The 17,427-nt window shown below is 28.3% G+C and overlaps 3 protein-coding genes across 3 annotated transcripts; 1 reads left to right on the forward strand and 2 right to left on the reverse strand.

The window, feature by feature from the left end:
- The first annotated feature begins 377 nt into the window (after nt 1-377).
- On the forward strand, nt 378-3,497 carry LOC145745052 (carboxypeptidase B-like). Its single transcript, XM_082563037.1, has 9 exons — nt 378-497; nt 665-746; nt 924-1,157; nt 1,536-1,733; nt 1,957-2,049; nt 2,126-2,222; nt 2,474-2,685; nt 2,941-3,025; nt 3,286-3,497. The coding sequence occupies exons 1-9, from the start codon at nt 415-417 to the stop codon at nt 3,495-3,497; spliced, it is 1,296 nt and encodes a 431-aa protein (XP_082419163.1). The 5' UTR covers nt 378-414.
- Nucleotides 3,498-7,614: 4,117 nt separating this feature from the next.
- Nucleotides 7,615-11,402, reverse strand: LOC145745768 (pleckstrin-2-like). The gene is made up of 9 exons (XM_082563928.1): nt 11,283-11,402; nt 10,946-11,110; nt 10,631-10,756; nt 9,748-9,928; nt 9,475-9,629; nt 9,032-9,135; nt 8,787-8,874; nt 8,359-8,521; nt 7,615-8,005 (listed from the first exon to the last, which is right to left on the reverse strand). The coding sequence occupies exons 1-9, from the start codon at nt 11,334-11,336 to the stop codon at nt 7,860-7,862; spliced, it is 1,182 nt and encodes a 393-aa protein (XP_082420054.1). The 5' UTR covers nt 11,337-11,402; the 3' UTR covers nt 7,615-7,859.
- A 1,264-nt stretch (nt 11,403-12,666) lies between these two features.
- LOC145745628 (uncharacterized) lies at nt 12,667-15,519 on the reverse strand. The gene is made up of 4 exons (XM_082563759.1): nt 15,371-15,519; nt 15,073-15,258; nt 14,494-14,765; nt 12,667-13,778 (listed from the first exon to the last, which is right to left on the reverse strand). The coding sequence occupies exons 1-4, from the start codon at nt 15,387-15,389 to the stop codon at nt 13,419-13,421; spliced, it is 837 nt and encodes a 278-aa protein (XP_082419885.1). The 5' UTR covers nt 15,390-15,519; the 3' UTR covers nt 12,667-13,418.
- Nucleotides 15,520-17,427: the final 1,908 nt, after the last annotated feature.

Raw genomic sequence — 17,427 nt, forward strand, 5'->3', positions numbered from 1 at the left:
TTTAACTTCTATTTTTCGTAAATTAAAATGAAAAAGAAAGGCAGTTTTTTTCACAAATAGTATCAACAAAAGTTATGTTATTCGGTGTATTTTGTTTTTTAATTTAATATTACAAAATAATTACTTTATGAAAATCCATGAGCCTTGATTATAAAAATAGTTAATATTTATTTTATGATTTCACGTGTATTGAAATATCAGAAGATAAGAGTTCCGCGGATAACAAACATTAGATATTGTGTTGTAATATTAGGGCATTTCTTAACACCCCACAATCATTAGGTCATATATGATTTAACAACTACAAAAAAAATATTTTAAGAGATTATAGAAATATTGTTATACATAATTTAAAAAAAAGATTTTTAAATTTTAGTGTTTATTTATAAAGTATTAGTTATATAAGTTGTGAATATGATTAGTTCAAAGTTAGTATTGGCTGTGGTAGTTGTTTTTTTAATCTGCTTCAAAGTGAATGCCATGAAAAGCTATTACGGGTGAGTGAAATATTACATATAAATTTAAACTTAAAATCAATTATTTAATACTAAAAAAAACAAATTAAAAAACGTACAAATTCTACAAACGAACTGTTTAACACGAAAACTACACTTTGGATATATATTAACTTTTTTAATTTTATTTTGCGAAATGTTTTTACAAGGGATCAAGTTTGGAAAGTCGTTCCAACAACAAACAAACAAGTTGATTACCTCAAAAACTTACAACAAACATCAGGATTCGGGGTAAGTCCGCTCGACTTAAATAAACACTTGTTTGTAAACGTTTAAATAGATCAAGATATATATACAGTTTTGTAATATCCTAATTCAAAAATTGGGCCCCGAAACTCGACTAGAATATCTTAAAACTAAAATTAAAAAAGCCATTTGAAGACTGTTTACTTAACTTTTGACTTATAGGTAGATGCTTGGACAGAGGTACAAACAGTCAATCAATATGGATTGTATCATGTTTCAAAACAACATCTAAACACACTTCGAGATGATATGAAAAAACATGAAATTGAACCGATTGTAACAATTCAAAATTTACAAACTGTTATCCAACGACAAGCACCATCAAGTAAATCAGCCACCCCTAAAGCCACATCAATCACAGATTTTGATTATTCGGTTTACCATACGGCACAAGAGGTAACAGCATTTATAATAAATTGCTAAAAATATATAGAGGCCAATTTTACATGTCATATGGTAACTTTTGTTGGGTATTATTATTTGATAAATATCTAATTATTTACCCGCTAAGTGGTTGTTTGGCTTAACAAAATACCCTTTAAACTTAAAGGGGACGCTACAATGTTCCTAAAATTAAAACTCAATGTCTTTTAGCGTTGTACTTTTAATTTTTATTACATGAGTTTATTTGACCAAATATTAAAGCGCTTGTTTCACATAGTTTACTTTGGAAGTGGACAATAGATAAAAAGTAACTGGTGTTTACATACAAAACAAACAGCAGTTTTTAAGGCAAATCTATTACAATTTAACTCTTGAATCTTTACTTTGCAGATTTACCAGTGGATTGACTTCGCAGCCAAAGAACCGAATGTTGAAAAATTCCAAATCGGAATAACCTACGAAGGTCGGCCGATGTATGCTTTAAAAATAGGACCAAACGATGGAAATAAACCAATAATTTATTTGGACGCATTAATTCATTGTAGAGAATGGATAACTACTGCAACAACCATATATACATTTAAAGAGGTAACTTATTTTTAGTATCAAGTTAGACTATAAAATGTTGTATTTCAACATAGCTCTATTTGCAGTTCAGTTAACGTTATGGTAATTTACGGGGTAAATAAATAAAACCAATGTTACATCTAATTAAATGTCTGTTACATATACCTTTAACCTAATGTGTTTCACTTTATATACTAGGTAAGGTAAAAAAACATATCCCAAATGAAAGTATATCTTTTTGCAGATTTTAACTAACCCAACTCATGCATGGATGAAAAACAACGTAGACTGGGTCTTTATTCCAATGATAAACGTTGACGGTTATGTTTATACTCATGTAAGTACAACATTGCTTTAAGGTTAACCTAAATACAAAATTTATATATTTAAATATCCTAATATGTTCAATTTAGACTGAAGATAGGTTCTGGAGAAAAACCAGAAGTCAAACGGCAACTGTTGAATGTCCTGGAGTAGATGCAAACCGAAACTGGGACGACCATTGGAGCGGTAATTAAATTAAACGTTACACAACATAAACATAATGCCAAACATTATAAAGTTAAGAATACTACTTGGTTAAAGTTTAACTTAAGTTTTATCACAGAATTTTGTATGCAAATTAACCTGTTAAAATGTTATAAAAACAAAGCATGCCAATCAGCAAAAGTAACTTAACGGTGTATAAACACATGCCTAAAGTACCCTTTAAACGTTAGTTAAAAGTTAATTAACACATATATATCCTTCTTATTTTTAAGGTGAGGGTACTGAAAAACGACCCTGCTCTAATGTCTACCACGGTCCAAAACCCGAATCAGAATCAGAAGTTCGACATCTGGCTCGCTACATAACAGCGAACAAGGACAACATCACAGCAGTCATTTCTGTTCATTCCTATTCGCAACTTATTCTTTATCCCTTTAACTTTAGAATTGAAACGGAGGACATAGTTGATAATAAAGGCGAACTGGTAAGTTTTTTTATGTATATACAATCGTAAGGCTAATCTCTTAGGCTAATCGTAGTTACTTCAGATATTTCGACGAAATCTCGGATGCCTTTCTAACTTAAAGTTAATATAAAATATTATACATATCAATTAACCTTCTTTTGAGTTTGACAGCAAAAAGCACCGTTACTAGTTTTTTTGCCAACGCTGAAAAATAAAAGTAGTGGATATTAAACCAAAAACCTATGTGCTGATACGCGATTTTTATTTTTTTAGCAAACGCTTGGAGATAACATGGCAGCAGCAATCAAAGAAACTCACGGAAAAGATTACATCGTCGGACCTGGCGCAGAAACAATTTGTAAGTAGTTTTTAAAATAACCTAAGCATCATATTTTAATTCCAATGTGGTAATGCCTGTAAAAAGTAGTACTGGGCAGTAAGATACTTTATTACCAGATTACATGAAGCCACCGCAAAACAGCAGCAAAAATCTTACCAGATAGAATTTAAAACGCTTTAATAAACGAATTTAAAACACGGAGTCCTAATTAAGTAGCGCTTAATCCATGCCCAACTTTAGTTTCTTACAACATATTAACAATATCGATTGTTTTACAGATGTTTGCTCTGGAGTAACCACAGACTGGACGTACGGGCAAGCTGGCATTAAAATAAGTTACACCTACGAACTACGAGATACCGGTGAATATGGGTTTGCTTTGCCTGCTGATCAAATTCTACCAACTGGCCAGGAGTTCTTTGCGGCCATGGTGAAGTTGGCAGAACATGTAGATGACAGTGTTAGTGGAAGTGGAGCGGGAAACATTTAGAATCAAAAACTGGATTAATGTTAACTCTAATTTTTATTCGAATTGTATCTTTTTGAAATTTATAATTCTGTAAATATGAGCATGATGATACAAATAAAGTTATATCGTGTTTATGAATGAAAATCTCTTTAAAGCAAATAACTATTATTAATTTCTTTTGTACTTTGACAACATGTGTAAAGTTATAACCCCGTTAATAAACAATCCAATAATTTGAAATTTTTTCTGATTTTTTTGTATTTACAACATCAAGAAAAAAAATTTGGCAAAACAGAACAAACATATAAAAAATAAAAAAATCCTTTTCAAAATTGCTGTACAAAAATAAAAGCGCTAAGTCAGTGATGTAATATCTCAAATTCCATCGTAATTTAACTAGATTAAGGGCAGTTATAGCACCACCAATTCCAGTAATCATACAAGTAGAAAATGAACTGTGAAAAATCCTTTAATTTGTATCAACAACTTAGTATACTACAGCTCTGGTAGGTGGGGTGCTGGTTAGGTACGATCTTGTCTTTAACTTTGCGTTGTTTTCAGTTGTCTTTGAAGTCGATTTCGATCTCTGTTGGTCTGTAATTTTAAAACATAATTAATACATTTTCCATCAAAGTTATTTGTAATTTTTTAATTCGTAAAATACAAGTTGAAAATAAATTTTATAAATCTAAGTTTTTAACCGCCAAAGCATTTTAAATGCTAGATTTAATTTTTACCTTTATTTTTAATAGTCGGCCTTGATTTAGGAATGTACGCATCATTTTTGGTTCCCGAAATAGCAGAAATCTGTTGCTTTTTCTTCGTTTTCTTGGCATTATTCGGCAACGGTTGCAAATCAGGATAAGGTATAATATACCGAGAACTGCTGTCATTACTACTTACAGAAGACTCTGGCAGTCGCATTGGTCTTACGCTATCAACATAGGTATTAATCCCTGGGTACTGAACGTAGTCACTTTTGGTGCGTTTGTATCCGTAATATCTTTGCTTTTCAGCAGCGTATTCAAGATCTGCTTCGTTTTTTTCCCGTTTCTTCTGATTTCTACGCTTAAAAACGCGAGCTGCGCAAGCTGATAGAATGCATGTTAATATTAGACTTCCAACGAGCAGGCCTACCATAATAGGCGCTGTAGCTTCCATTTTAATAAACGCAAAAAAAAACTTAAAATAAAGTCTGACTTTCTCTAATAACTGTTTTGTTTCTTCACCTTATTTCAGGTGTTTGCGAAAATAACTAACACTTACTACTAAATCTCACTTACCCTACTTAACTTCTTTTTGTAATATCGCCAAGGGGGGGAAATAGCAGCAGATAATAGCCCTCATTTGCGTCTATATTACAGTCAGCATAGCATGCAAGGGCGGCGCACATTGCCGAAAATTCACTGGATTATACGGCATAAAGCAATTACCAAAGATGAAGCAAGTGAACGCCCATAATATACGTACGAACGTTGTTATTAATTATTTTAAGTGGCGACTAAATTAGACATAAACAATGAAAATATGGCGGACCACACATGGCCATATATTCTACTTTACCCTATAATTAAAGGGGTCAGTAGAACACATTATGTAATCGCAATTTTTCACACTTCTTCGCGCATATATTTAAAAAAAAATCTAGATTTAAATATTTAGAAACTAATAAATACCAATAAGTGTCAGTTTAAATATTAAATGGCAATCCAAATTTTAATATAATTTTAATAATAATAAAAATTAATACAAAAGTTTAACGCAGATTATTATTAATTAAATATATTTAATTGTAAAATAACATTTAAAGCTTGTTTTAAGAAAAAAATAATTAAATAAAAAAATTAAATATTAAAAACTCAAAAACAAAAAATGTAACATAGTATATATTTGGTATATATATTAAAATAATTCATACTTAACTTTCTTAAATGTACTTTTGCTTGAGAACCAGATCTGAAATATAGCTTTAATATTTTTATCTTCTTTTAATGTAAAAAATGTGGTTTGTAAACAAATGTGTCCTCCACATTAAAATCTGGCATTTTAAAGTCTCCAGACACAACATGTTCTAAAATAAATAAAATATATATTTTACAAAGTCAAAAATTACATTTTTTTGCTAATTATAAAAATTATTTTATGATGGTATTTACCCTTTCCAATGCTATCCAAATCAATGCTGGTTGAAGAAATATCAAGTTCTAAACCAGTTGAGTTTAAAAAACTGTTGTAAAAAAGAAAAGTTACATGTAAAGATATACACATACATTTAAAAACTATTGAATAATACATTTAGAACAATACACTTAAAAAAATTAACTAACCTTTTGTAGTGATCATTAACTTCAATGTTTTCATTATTTTTTGTGTGTAAAATATCTAATCCTGGTGAAATTGTAATTTCTTTACACTTAGTATTATTGTTATGTTTAAAGATTGGTTGTGACATCATAAAAGTATTACTAGGACTTGATAAAAATTCAGGTGGGTTCTCAAAAATATCTTGAGACAATTCATCAGGTATTTCATGTTGAAATTCATAATTATAAATATCATAATTACAGTATTGATATTTGACAGCATTATTTCTTATAACATCTTCTTGCGTATAGTCCTGTAATAACTCTTCTTCATTGTTAGAGTTTTTGTAAACAGATTGTGGTAGTAACATGGGACTTATATGTTGATTATAACTTGTTGAAGGGCTTGGGTTGGCGATTTTTAGTGTTGGAATTTCTTGGTCTTGATTAATATTGAAATCATCTTTTTCCAGAATGGACGCTGTTTGTTCAGGATGTTCATATATATCTAAATTATCTAAACATAGATGTTTTTTTAATTCGGGAAAAAACTAACACTATATATAAATTAAATTTGTATTTTTTAACATTTAAACTTACCTGAACTAGAAGAATCCAAAAAAGATTGTTTATTTTCTTTTTCAGCATCATCTAAAATATCAAATCACATAATTTTAAAGCTTGTATTTAAAAAAAAAATAAATAACCAAAAGATACCCAATATAGTTTTATTTTACCTGGTTTCAAGTTATTTACTGTTGCATTAACAGCATTCAAGTTTTCTATTGAAACAACATCAGATGCCAGTAAGATATTTTGATAAATTTTGTCGTTTTTGATCAAAGTCTCAGTAGAATTGGGTGGACCTAAAAATAGAAATTAAAAAAATCAGTATAGCAAAAATGTAAATCTAATTATAAAATCGGGTTTTATAGTCGTTCTTCCTGCCCCTACTAAAAATAATTATAAAATATTATTTTTACCATTAAAAATTGATTGTTTTGTTTCATGTTTCTTCAGATTTGTAAATAACTTGCAGTGGGATGATTTCATAAGAGAATTTGAAACATGAAACTGTGTAAAATTTTAAGATAAAAACTTAATTAAAAAATTGTTAATTTGTTGAAAAATATTTTAGTTAACTTATTAAAGCTACAAAAAAGCAAAGAAATTTTACCAAAACAGTAAAGTATCTTATTTCTATAGCACGTTTCTGTTATGTATACAGGTTTATTGCAGTACTAAAATTTTCAAATGCTTACAGTATTGATGGGTTGAAAAAATTTGGCTAAATTTTTGTCTTCGGTTCTTCTGTGAATTGATTTTAAACTTGGTCCTTTTAAATGTTTTCGTAGATTTGACAAAAACTTCTTTTTGGAATCTTTATCTTTTTTTCTTTTTCTTTTCACTTTCATAATAATAAGTTACAGCCAGTAGCTGACCAAAAACCTTTAAAATTTGCTGTAAATGATTAAAATTACCATGTTACATTATGATATTGGTAAACATTCTGTTGTTATCTTAAATTCAATACTGTCATTTGTCTTAATAAAACGGGTAAAATTACTATTAATAAAAAAACAGCTATTTCAAAAACAAAGGTTAAAATAGGTGCCGTATAAACTACAAGTTTTAAAATATATCGTTAACAAATAGTTATGATACAAAATTTATCCTTAATATATTTAAAATATTTATTTCTGTCTAGTTACATCCTGTTTAAACTTAAATAAACACTAATACGGCTAATTATTTATAAAAATGTATTTTCAAAATTCAAATTTTGATGACGTCGTCTGTTGTTATGCATAATCAGCTGATTACCACGTGCGATTTAAAAAAAATAATAGAAACAATATAATTCAAAGATCTAATAAAAAATACAAAGTTTAAAACACAAATTATTTGCAAAAAATTAATGTAAATACATGTTTCATATTTTAACATCTTATTTAAGAAAAAATTACATGTTTTTGTGTTATTATCAAGACTCTATATATATCAATAGTAACTATACATATCAAAGACCCCTTCTAAGTTTGTATTGTACTGTGTCTTTTCTACAATTTTATCGTTCCTTTTAGGGTTTCTTTTGTTTACATATAGGTTTAATTGCTTTAATCCATTCGTCCCTTTCTTCGTCGCTTATAGCTATAATAAGGTACAAAGTACCAGATGCTATTTTTACGCAGAACAAATGCTCAGGCGGGTCTTTGATTGCAAGAGCTAAATTGTAAGAATATTAAGTTAATTTTTTTTGCATATATCTTTACCCTTGATGTGGAAAGTTAGAATACCCGACCTAAACATAAAGTAACATCAGTTACTCCGAACCAGTCTCGAGTTGACTTCGTCAGTTTGAAATATAATGAAGTGTAATTGCCAGATAATTATGCTGCTGATTAAGTGCTGCCTCAGCAGGAGTTCATACCGTTTATAGCGCCTTACTCAAGGGCGCTACAGCATGAGAGCAGTGGGGATTGAACCCACAACCTTATATGGTGTAACAAGTGTTCTTACCACTACCGGATACGTAACACAGTAATATGTTTAAAATTAAATGTATTAGTGCCACTTACCAACTTCTGCAGCAATTTTTTCAACTAAAAACACAGTTGCACCGTACAGTGATAAAGTGTTAATAGTTTTAGCATTTTTCTTAGTAGGATCATAATAAGAAAGTGAAGAGGGCCGTTTCTGTAGAACAAACATCCGAGCTTTCCAGGAAGGGACCACGTGACCCTGAAAGTACAATAAAATTAAACAAATAGAAAAGCAACATTCATGTGAACAAGTCAGATACAATAACTAATATTTATTTACTAAACAAGCAAGTAACCTAAGAACATTAAGATATAAAACCTATTTTACCAAGCATTTGCTAATTGCAAATGTCACTTTAGTTAAATTCTATCCAATTGCAAAAAATAGATAAATAAATTTGATATAACCGACTTAATACAGAAATTAGTGTTAATTATTTAGTAATTTAAAAAATAAAGCTTACCCTTTTAAATAATATTCCCCGTTTAACTATTGAGCCTTCTGGTAAGTCTTTTGGCAAACCAGAATTGTCTTTGGAAATCGACAACGTCCTAACCAAAATAAAAAACAGATTAATTTAAAGTACTGTAACAAAACATAAGCAAAGTTACTCATTCAAAGACAAAAAGCAAAAAAAACAATAGTGTTTACTAAATTATTTTTTCTACTTCCATCTATAAAAATATCAAACACAATAATAACACAAACCTTTGTTTTTCGTTTTTATTTGAGTTGATGATGTCAATGTGAGACAATGACTTTTGTTTCCTTTGATTGTTTTCTATTGTATCACGTGACATTTGATCAGTTAACTGCAACATTTATACAATAGGTTATAAATAGCATAAGGAAATACGTTGCAAAAATAAGTTTGTAAGAATTAATTAAGTAAGTTCAACGCCCTAGGATGACATTTTGGTAAAAGTCACATTTAATATTAAATTACTATAGTGCAAAGGATCCAAATTAATATTAATAGATTGACGTAGATGGTACTTATTTTTTTTATGAAATTTTTTTAAGAAATAGTAACAAGCCTTTTAATGTTAAGATAGTAAATGTTTCAAATGAGCGTGGTGTAAAATGATACTTTGTTGCGGCTCGAACTTAAGACCTTCGAACCTGCAGCATAACCAGCACATTTAACTTACCAATCTGTAGTAATGTTGTTCGGCGAACGGTTTTTCACATGAGTCTGACGTCAAACAATCCAGCATCCCCACCTGAAGAAGATTTTTAACTGTGACATCAGTTTCTTCACCTGAGATTCCCATATAAGTAAACATCCATCTTTGTAAGGCAACACCTAATACAAAACATTGCAATATAAATTCAAATGTAAAAAATCGTTAAAGAAATTTAAGATAATACTTCATAGCTTAGCTGTTTGCATAAATCTTATAATTTTTTATCTCAATGTTTACCTGAAAATCCTTGTGTATATCTTATTCCGTCGATTGTTTTTGCTTCTCGTTCCACCCCTCCCTCATTTTTTGACATGATCATAATCGTTTCCGCGAGATGTCGCACTTCTTTGTCGTTATTTTTGTTGTTGTTTGTTCTCGGAAAAGTTTTTGATTCAAAGACAAGATCGTCCATACCCACCTTCAATAAACAAGTTTTAATAATAGTTTAACATCTTGGTTTATAGTTTCGGTTATTAGTAACTTAAAGCGCTTTAAAGGACGCCATTTTGAAAAAATGAAGGTATATATATTCAATTAAGTTTAATTTATTTAAATCTTCACCAAATTAAAATTTTAAATATAAAATACTCTAGCCTTTAGTTTACTTTTACAAATACGTGCATTTTGTAGCGTATACCATGTTTAGAATGCACTATCAAATGCTACAGCGCAATTTTTCATTGTAATGTATTTACAGCAAAACTTTGTTATGCTTTTTTATCAGAGTTCAGTTAAAAGTAATTGATTGTAACGATCCCTTATTGACAACATTTAAAACACGTGACTCATACATAGTATATGACGTCACAGCGAAAGCAAGAAAGCAACAAAATGACAACCCAATATATTTCTCAGACAAATTCGTGCGCTGACAAATTATTTTTCTACTAATTTTCGAATTATTAATTAATTAACGATGTTAATATTACGTTCTCCGTACGCAATATAATTTAATAAGTTTTGAAATATCACGCAATTAATTGGAACAAGAAAAATGCCTAAAATAGACTGAACGTTCGTTAGCAATTTTCTAAAAATCAAATATTAAAAAAAAAATTAATTTAAGCAATATCTATTCTTTTCTTTTTTTTTCGTTAAAAAATTTCAATTTTTACTTTACCATTTTATCTGGGTCATGTCTATCAATTATATCTTGAATTCCATGTGTCCAAATTTGAAATTCTGACGACGACGCTGCCTGAATTGGGTATTCTGCCCCAGATTCTGCTACTACTTTAAACACGTGCTAAAAATAAACAACAAAAATAATTTAACTACAGAGCACAGATTTTAATATGTAATATTATCCTAAATTACACTAAGTTCTGACTTTTTTACAAAAAACGCGGTAATTTTACAATAACTTATTAGTTATTTTACAATAATTTACAAAAAAACGTAAATCAAATTGTAAAACTAAACTATTTTTCCTTACTTCTCTTCCCTTGTTTGCATGGTCCTCAGCAACATCAGTATTAAGAATAGCAAATTTCAGAGGGATTCTTCCCTGGGGAGCAATATGTTTCTGTGTCTTGTAATATCTCAACGAAGTGTCCGATAATTTAAACCAACGAGTTTTCCAATTGTGACGTACATGGCCCTTAAAATTAATTATTTTTTTAATTACAAAAAATAATTAAAAAAAATTGTAAATTAAGGTTTAAAAGTTTATATTTTTTAAACAAAAATAATAATAAATCTTAAAAATGTATTAAAATTTATTTTACATCGTTTAATAAAAAAATTATGTTTTAATGCTATAAAATACCAACCTGTTTCACTAAGAATCCTTCTAAATAAATGTTATTCATTGATGAAATAGACATTCGTGCTGTTTTCTTTCACAATTTCAGTTATTTTTTATTAAAAATTTAACAATTTCTTATAAAGTTCTGCAAAAAAATTAAAATACAATGTTAACAAAAATTAAAAGTGTTTATCTAGAAATTCTATTACTTTTTTACTATTCTTACTTTTAGTTTCAAATTCCTTTTCGGTTCTAACTTATTTTTCAAACTAGTAACACCACTGATAATAAATAAGTATTGCAACTTAAATTCAAATCAAATATCTGACGCGACTTTCAAACATTTATAAACTCTTACTCATTAAAGCACTTCGCCCTTATAAGGAAATAACAAATCCCAAAATGGAAAACGCATTTTCACTTGCCCTTACAGTCATAGAATAACACTATTCATAAAAATTAAAGGCAATAATTCTCTAAAACTTTGATGTGTAATACTATAGACTTCTTATTCCTTAATGTTATTTTCATGTAGCCCTTGCTGGTGCCTTATGTATATTTAAGTTTAATTATTTATCAAAAAATCTAGCAAATTTATTAAATATAATATCTATATATTAAAAATGTAATATCTATTTATTATAAAGAAAATTTAATCGATATTTTAATATGCAAAAAAAACACAATTTAACAACTTAATAATCCATATTTGCAAGCAATTTAAAAAATTCTGTAAGTGTTGCATTTTCAAAACACTTTTAAAACAAACAAGCTACATTCTAACGCCTAATATCGTCCTTAGTTAATGGGGACAGAGTGTCACCTACTATATAGAGAAAACAATGAAATAGATTTTGTTTAAAAATACCAAAACTTTGCTGATTCAGTTTTTCATGCTAAAATATAATTACTCTTTTATCCGATATAGAGCATTAGTCAGCTTCCTTTAACGCAATATGACAGAACAAGAAGGTATTGTTCCACAAACAGAACATTAATAAACCCTTATTGTTTAATCATCTAATATATTGTTAATTCTTAGTACTAATCTTGTTTATCCCAATAAATTATATTTTTTTGTTTAAGTTAGATTTTAGCTTTAAATTTAATATATAAATAAGTTTTTAACATCAAGAATTAAATTATTCCTTTAAATTTTTAAAGATTTTTTACTGTTTAAATTATCTAAGCTTTGGTGTAATATATAAATAAGTTAATAATAAGGCCGTTAAAATAAAAATCACAGAACCTGTAAAAATCCCCGCTTTATATAAAGATTACATCATTATTTAAACCTGGTTAACTTCAAAAAAAATTCCGCTAGATGGGACCAAGTGTTATTTCTCATCAATAAAAAACTAGTCAATCCAGTTTTGTTAATAACACGTTTTGTAGCGAAACACGATACCTAAATTTTCATATTTTTTATTGTACACGTTTCAAAAACAAAAAAAAATCAACAAAAAAATACAAAAAATTGTTATTTTTACAAAAAATGTTGTTGTTTTATATGACAAATATACCAAATAATAACACATTTATATGTTTTATAGGTTCTTAAAGTATTTACCATCATCTATAAAGTAGTTGTACTTTTTTTCTTTATATAAATAAATGGTATAATAAAATAACTGATGTATTGGGTCTATAAGAGTATATAGTTAGGTATACAATAGAAATATATCATAATATGACATTATGGTCAAATAGAGATTAGTAATGATATTGAAACTATACTATTTCATGAAAGTTTTTTATTTATATTGTGTGTTTTTAATTCTGTTTTAAAAAATGTTCTATTCAATATATATAGAAGTGCGTAACATACGTACTTTCGGGCCTTCTTTGATTTATATTTTTAATAAGAAATTAAAATTAAATCTATCTTATTTTAATTTTACAGTTATTATTGATTTTAATTAAATAACGATATTTTTTTAAATTTATGTTTGACAAAGTAAAATTAATAACCATAAGAATCTTTTTTCCGAGAAAAAAAAGAGAAAAAAAAATGAAAAAATAATGAAAACATTGTAACTAGTGCTTAATAAACAAAGTAATTCGAAAAAGAATTTTTTGTTCTTTAATTTTTAAAAATTTAACAGAAAAAAATCTGTTTTTAAAAATTCTTGTTTTCAAGCAAAAAATCGAAAAATATTTTTTAAGTGGGTACTTGGTAGGGTCGACCGTACTCCCTACCAGCAGGGGGGTAACCAGGCTGCTGAAACGCCGGGTACCCCACTGCAGGCTCCTTGGGTTGCGCCCCGTACCCATACCCCACCGCAGGCTGGTCGTTAAAAACAGCGTAACCCGGATACTGGGGCGCCACCCTTTCCTCAGGGTAACTTTGCTCATCGTACATTGCTGCGTTATCGTGCCCGTAAGGTGGGGGCTGATGACGTTGTTGACCCCCTTGGGTCCTTATTCGTTTCCCATGTTGAGGTACCGAAGGTGGAAGGCGGTCCCTACTTCCGGGTTTGGAAGACAATGGGGCATTGTGTTGGTCGCTACCACTGTAGGACTAAAAACAAAAAATTGAGAAAATATGTTTTAAAAAAAATGATAAAATTGGAACAAAAAATCATCTATATACTGATTTAAATACAAAATTGCCTAATATTTAATTAATACGTATGCACAGCTGGTTTAACTAAAATTTTCAACAAAAAATGACACAATAAAACCTCAATTGATCCTAATAAACCACAAATAGAAATTCAACTACGTAAGTCTTCAGTTTAATAATAATTAACAACCCTAATTAAACATTTGTCTTTGATTACATAATATATTGTGACGTAATATACGTGACTATTACGTTAAACAAACACCTTTATTATATCAAACAATTATAAATCACAGGTCACGTGAGTGTAAAGTTATTTTTAATTTTTAAAAAAAATTTTATTCTAAATACAGACATGATTTGGGCATATATTTTTTTATTTTTAAACTTTTAGTCTTTAATTCTTTTTTATAACATACATTTTTAGTATGTAAACTGTAATATTTAAATATTATAAATGGTTTTAGAAACCCTTTGACCCAGTATCACGTCCTTAGCATATTATAAGCAAATATAACTAAAGTTTAGAACGTATATATATGACATTTATATTAATTTTACAATAAACTAAATACATGATACTGGGACAGGGGTTTTTTAAATGCCTTTATAACATAAAAATGTTACGGTTTACATTTTAAAATAAATTTTTCTTGAAGTTTTAACTAACTGGTGGATTGCTGCTGGCTCTTCCCTCATTTTTCCACGAGCCTCTAGAACCTCGGCCATTCGGTCTTGGCCTGTCGTCAGCACTTAGTTGTCTGTTCCCATCAAACCCAGGTCTTCTTCTACTTCCATTCTCACCCTTCGTGTCGGGGTTACCTCCAGCTTCTTGCAACTTTTTCTTTTGGTGCTGTTTGTATTTGGCGTATATTAAAGCGATCAGTACAACTGCTGCTATGCCTCCTATTAAGGCTCCTACTATCACACCCGGGGAAACACCTAAAAATAAACATCAGATAAAACATCTTGCCCTAATTGTTTTTATTCTTTAATATGTATAGAACATTAACTTCTGTCGTAATGATATGTTAAACTTCAAAGCTTTTTAAAAGTGTCATTGAAAGTTAACTTTCAATTTTAACAGCGTTTGAGTAATGTTTAATCTATAAATCCATCTAAACAATGACATTTATTTCAGTTGGTGACAAAATAAAGATAAAAAATTAAATATTAGGACATGTTAATAAAATAAATAAGTGCATACTATATAAATAAACTAGTTAATACAACTATAAAAATCACATACCTTCACATTTTAGGTCCTTGGTTGGTCGCCAACCATAAATACGTTTACAGTTAACTTCAGGATAATTAGGCGATCCGGTATCACAAGTAACTTCACATTTCGTTCCCTCACTTACGATCCAAGAATTGGAAGCACATTTTATAGATCCGCCTTCCGGAGACTTTATTGTACCCTCAAGACATTTATCTATAGAAATAAGGAGTCAATAAAATTGATAATTATCTCGTAAAAATTAAAAATTTGTACAAATATATTTTTGTGATATTATTTCAATATTTAAAATTCTTTTTTAACTTACAAGATGTAGATTTTGACATTTTGTTTTTTCTTTATATTTTCTTTAGTTTTTTTTTTCTATTTTTCCGTTTAACTTCTGTATTGATTTTATATTGTAGTTTAACCTTACATGAAGTATTTAAGTCATTTTAGCAATCACAAAAAGTTAAAATAATCTACAAAAAAAAATCAAAGCTTCCAATTAATTTTAAATACAATTGTTAATTTTTGTTTTTTAAATGTTCTTTAAATAAAAAAAGCACGTCCTATATCTAAATCATTTAATTTTTATTTTTAAATATCAACTCGTGATGTAAATTAAATTTTAATCCGATGATAAGTTTATTTAATCGGAAAAACCCTACGGATTAGGAAAACTTTTAATATAAATTTGTTGTAATATTTACAAAACAAAATCTGCTTTAAAAAAATGCAAATATTTAAAGCTTTATTGTTTTAAATTAATGTATTAAAATTCTGAACTATTTATATTTCTACAAATAGGTATATTTTATTTGTAAAATAACTGTGAGCAGCTATATTATTGTATAGCACATTCTATTTAATTGTAAACTTTTTATAAATTAATACTAAACTCATCAAGTTATTGTTTCAGCAATCTTTTTTGAGTTAATATTATAACTAATCTATATTTAATAGCAAACTTACTTGTTTTAGATTACAAATAAAATTCATCTTTCAGTTTATATTATTCTATTACATAAAAAACAAACTATTTACAATCTACCTCACACTATTATGTTCCTATTAACTTGCATATCTAACTAATACATGTTGGTCTTGGATTAATCTAAAATCACAGAACATGTCCAACAACCCAAAAACGTTCAACCCGATTCCACGGTTTCAGAACTAAATTGCTATCGCCCCGGGCGTTTTAATTCAACTTCGATGAAACGAATAGAACGCGGAACACGTCGACTCTTTCAAAACCAGCGATCGTAATCACACGTAAACTTCAAGCCCCTAGGCCCTGTATTGTGGCTGATAATCTCCGTTCTACAGCCCGTGACACACCTTACTTACTGTGTTTATGTGTTTTAAATCTTTATTAGTTATATTAACTATTTACACAATCATTTTTGATGGGGTACTTTGTATGCAACAAAGTTTTTAAACTTAAGAAATTTATTTTATTTAAAAACGATGCTGCATAATATAATGCAACCTTTTAAATATCTTTTAAAATTTATAACAAAAAATTAAAGAAATTTGATCATTTCCAAAATATTTAAAAACATTTTTAAAGCATATTTTTTACTCAAAGGTTTCACATTTTTTATTACCAAATTGTTGCAAATATTGTTTTAAAAGCTGTTGTGGTTAAACTTTTTCAACAGATGTCGCTAGTGAGTCAAGTGTTTTAAACCATTTATTTTGTAGGGAAAGATAGTTGATCGAAATATAAACTTATTGTGTTTTTTTAAGTATGAGGAATTTTATTTATATCTGCTACCATGTAAAATGTTAATGTATTAGAATTAAACATATACCATAGTCCAAATTCTGACTTATTTTATATAAAATGTTTATTTTTAAGTTGTTTTATTTGTGTAACTAATTTATTAATTTAAATAATTACGTAAATCTAATAACAATGCTTTTTTATTCTTAATTTTTTTTCAAAAATAGATAGGTGATTCATTTTCAGATTTTAAATTTTAAACACTATATTTTTAATATTTTTTGCAAGGCATTGTTAAGTAGTTTATTGTTAAAACGGTGTGAAACTAACAGCAATAAATCAATCTAGCGCAGTAAAGTTAATAAAGTAAGTCAAACAATATTTAAACTATTTGTAAACTTAGTCATACAACATTAATTCTGATATACCCCGTTTTACTTACTCAAAAAGATAAAAATAAAAACAGAAAATGATTTTTTTTAAATAATTTTCTTTTTCAATATATTTGTTTAAGCTATCAAATAAACTATATAAACGTCAACCTGTTACGTTGTATATTTTCTTGTTGTGATAACCGAGTTTGAATCTTGCCCGGGGCGATTTAACTTGACTCGTTATATTTTCACAACCAACTCTTGTATTTTGACAAGTGG

Source organism: Corella eumyota, chromosome 3, assembly GCF_963082875.1.
Source record: "Corella eumyota chromosome 3, kaCorEumy4.1, whole genome shotgun sequence".
Lineage (NCBI taxonomy): Eukaryota > Metazoa > Chordata > Ascidiacea > Phlebobranchia > Corellidae > Corella > Corella eumyota.

Excerpts from the sequence above, each read along its gene's own strand:
- LOC145745768 (XM_082563928.1), bottom strand. The coding sequence starts at position 11,336 with ATGTCTATTTCATCAATGAATAACATTTATTTAGAAGGATTCTTAGTG. Across the intron at positions 10,757-10,945 it reads ATGCAAACAAGGGAAGAGAA|CACGTGTTTAAAGTAGTAGC; the intron begins GTAAGGAAAAAT and ends GTTTATTTTTAG. Across the intron at positions 9,630-9,747 it reads ATATACACAAGGATTTTCAG|GTGTTGCCTTACAAAGATGG; the intron begins GTAAACATTGAG and ends GTTTTGTATTAG.
- LOC145745052 (XM_082563037.1), top strand. The coding sequence starts at position 415 with ATGATTAGTTCAAAGTTAGTATTGGCTGTGGTAGTTGTTTTTTTAATC. Across the intron at positions 498-664 it reads GCCATGAAAAGCTATTACGG|GGATCAAGTTTGGAAAGTCG; the intron begins GTGAGTGAAATA and ends TGTTTTTACAAG. Across the intron at positions 1,158-1,535 it reads TTTACCATACGGCACAAGAG|ATTTACCAGTGGATTGACTT; the intron begins GTAACAGCATTT and ends TTTACTTTGCAG.
- LOC145745628 (XM_082563759.1), bottom strand. Across the intron at positions 14,766-15,072 it reads CAAGGACCTAAAATGTGAAG|GTGTTTCCCCGGGTGTGATA; the intron begins GTATGTGATTTT and ends GTTTATTTTTAG. Across the intron at positions 13,779-14,493 it reads GAGCCAGCAGCAATCCACCA|TCCTACAGTGGTAGCGACCA; the intron begins GTTAGTTAAAAC and ends TTTTGTTTTTAG.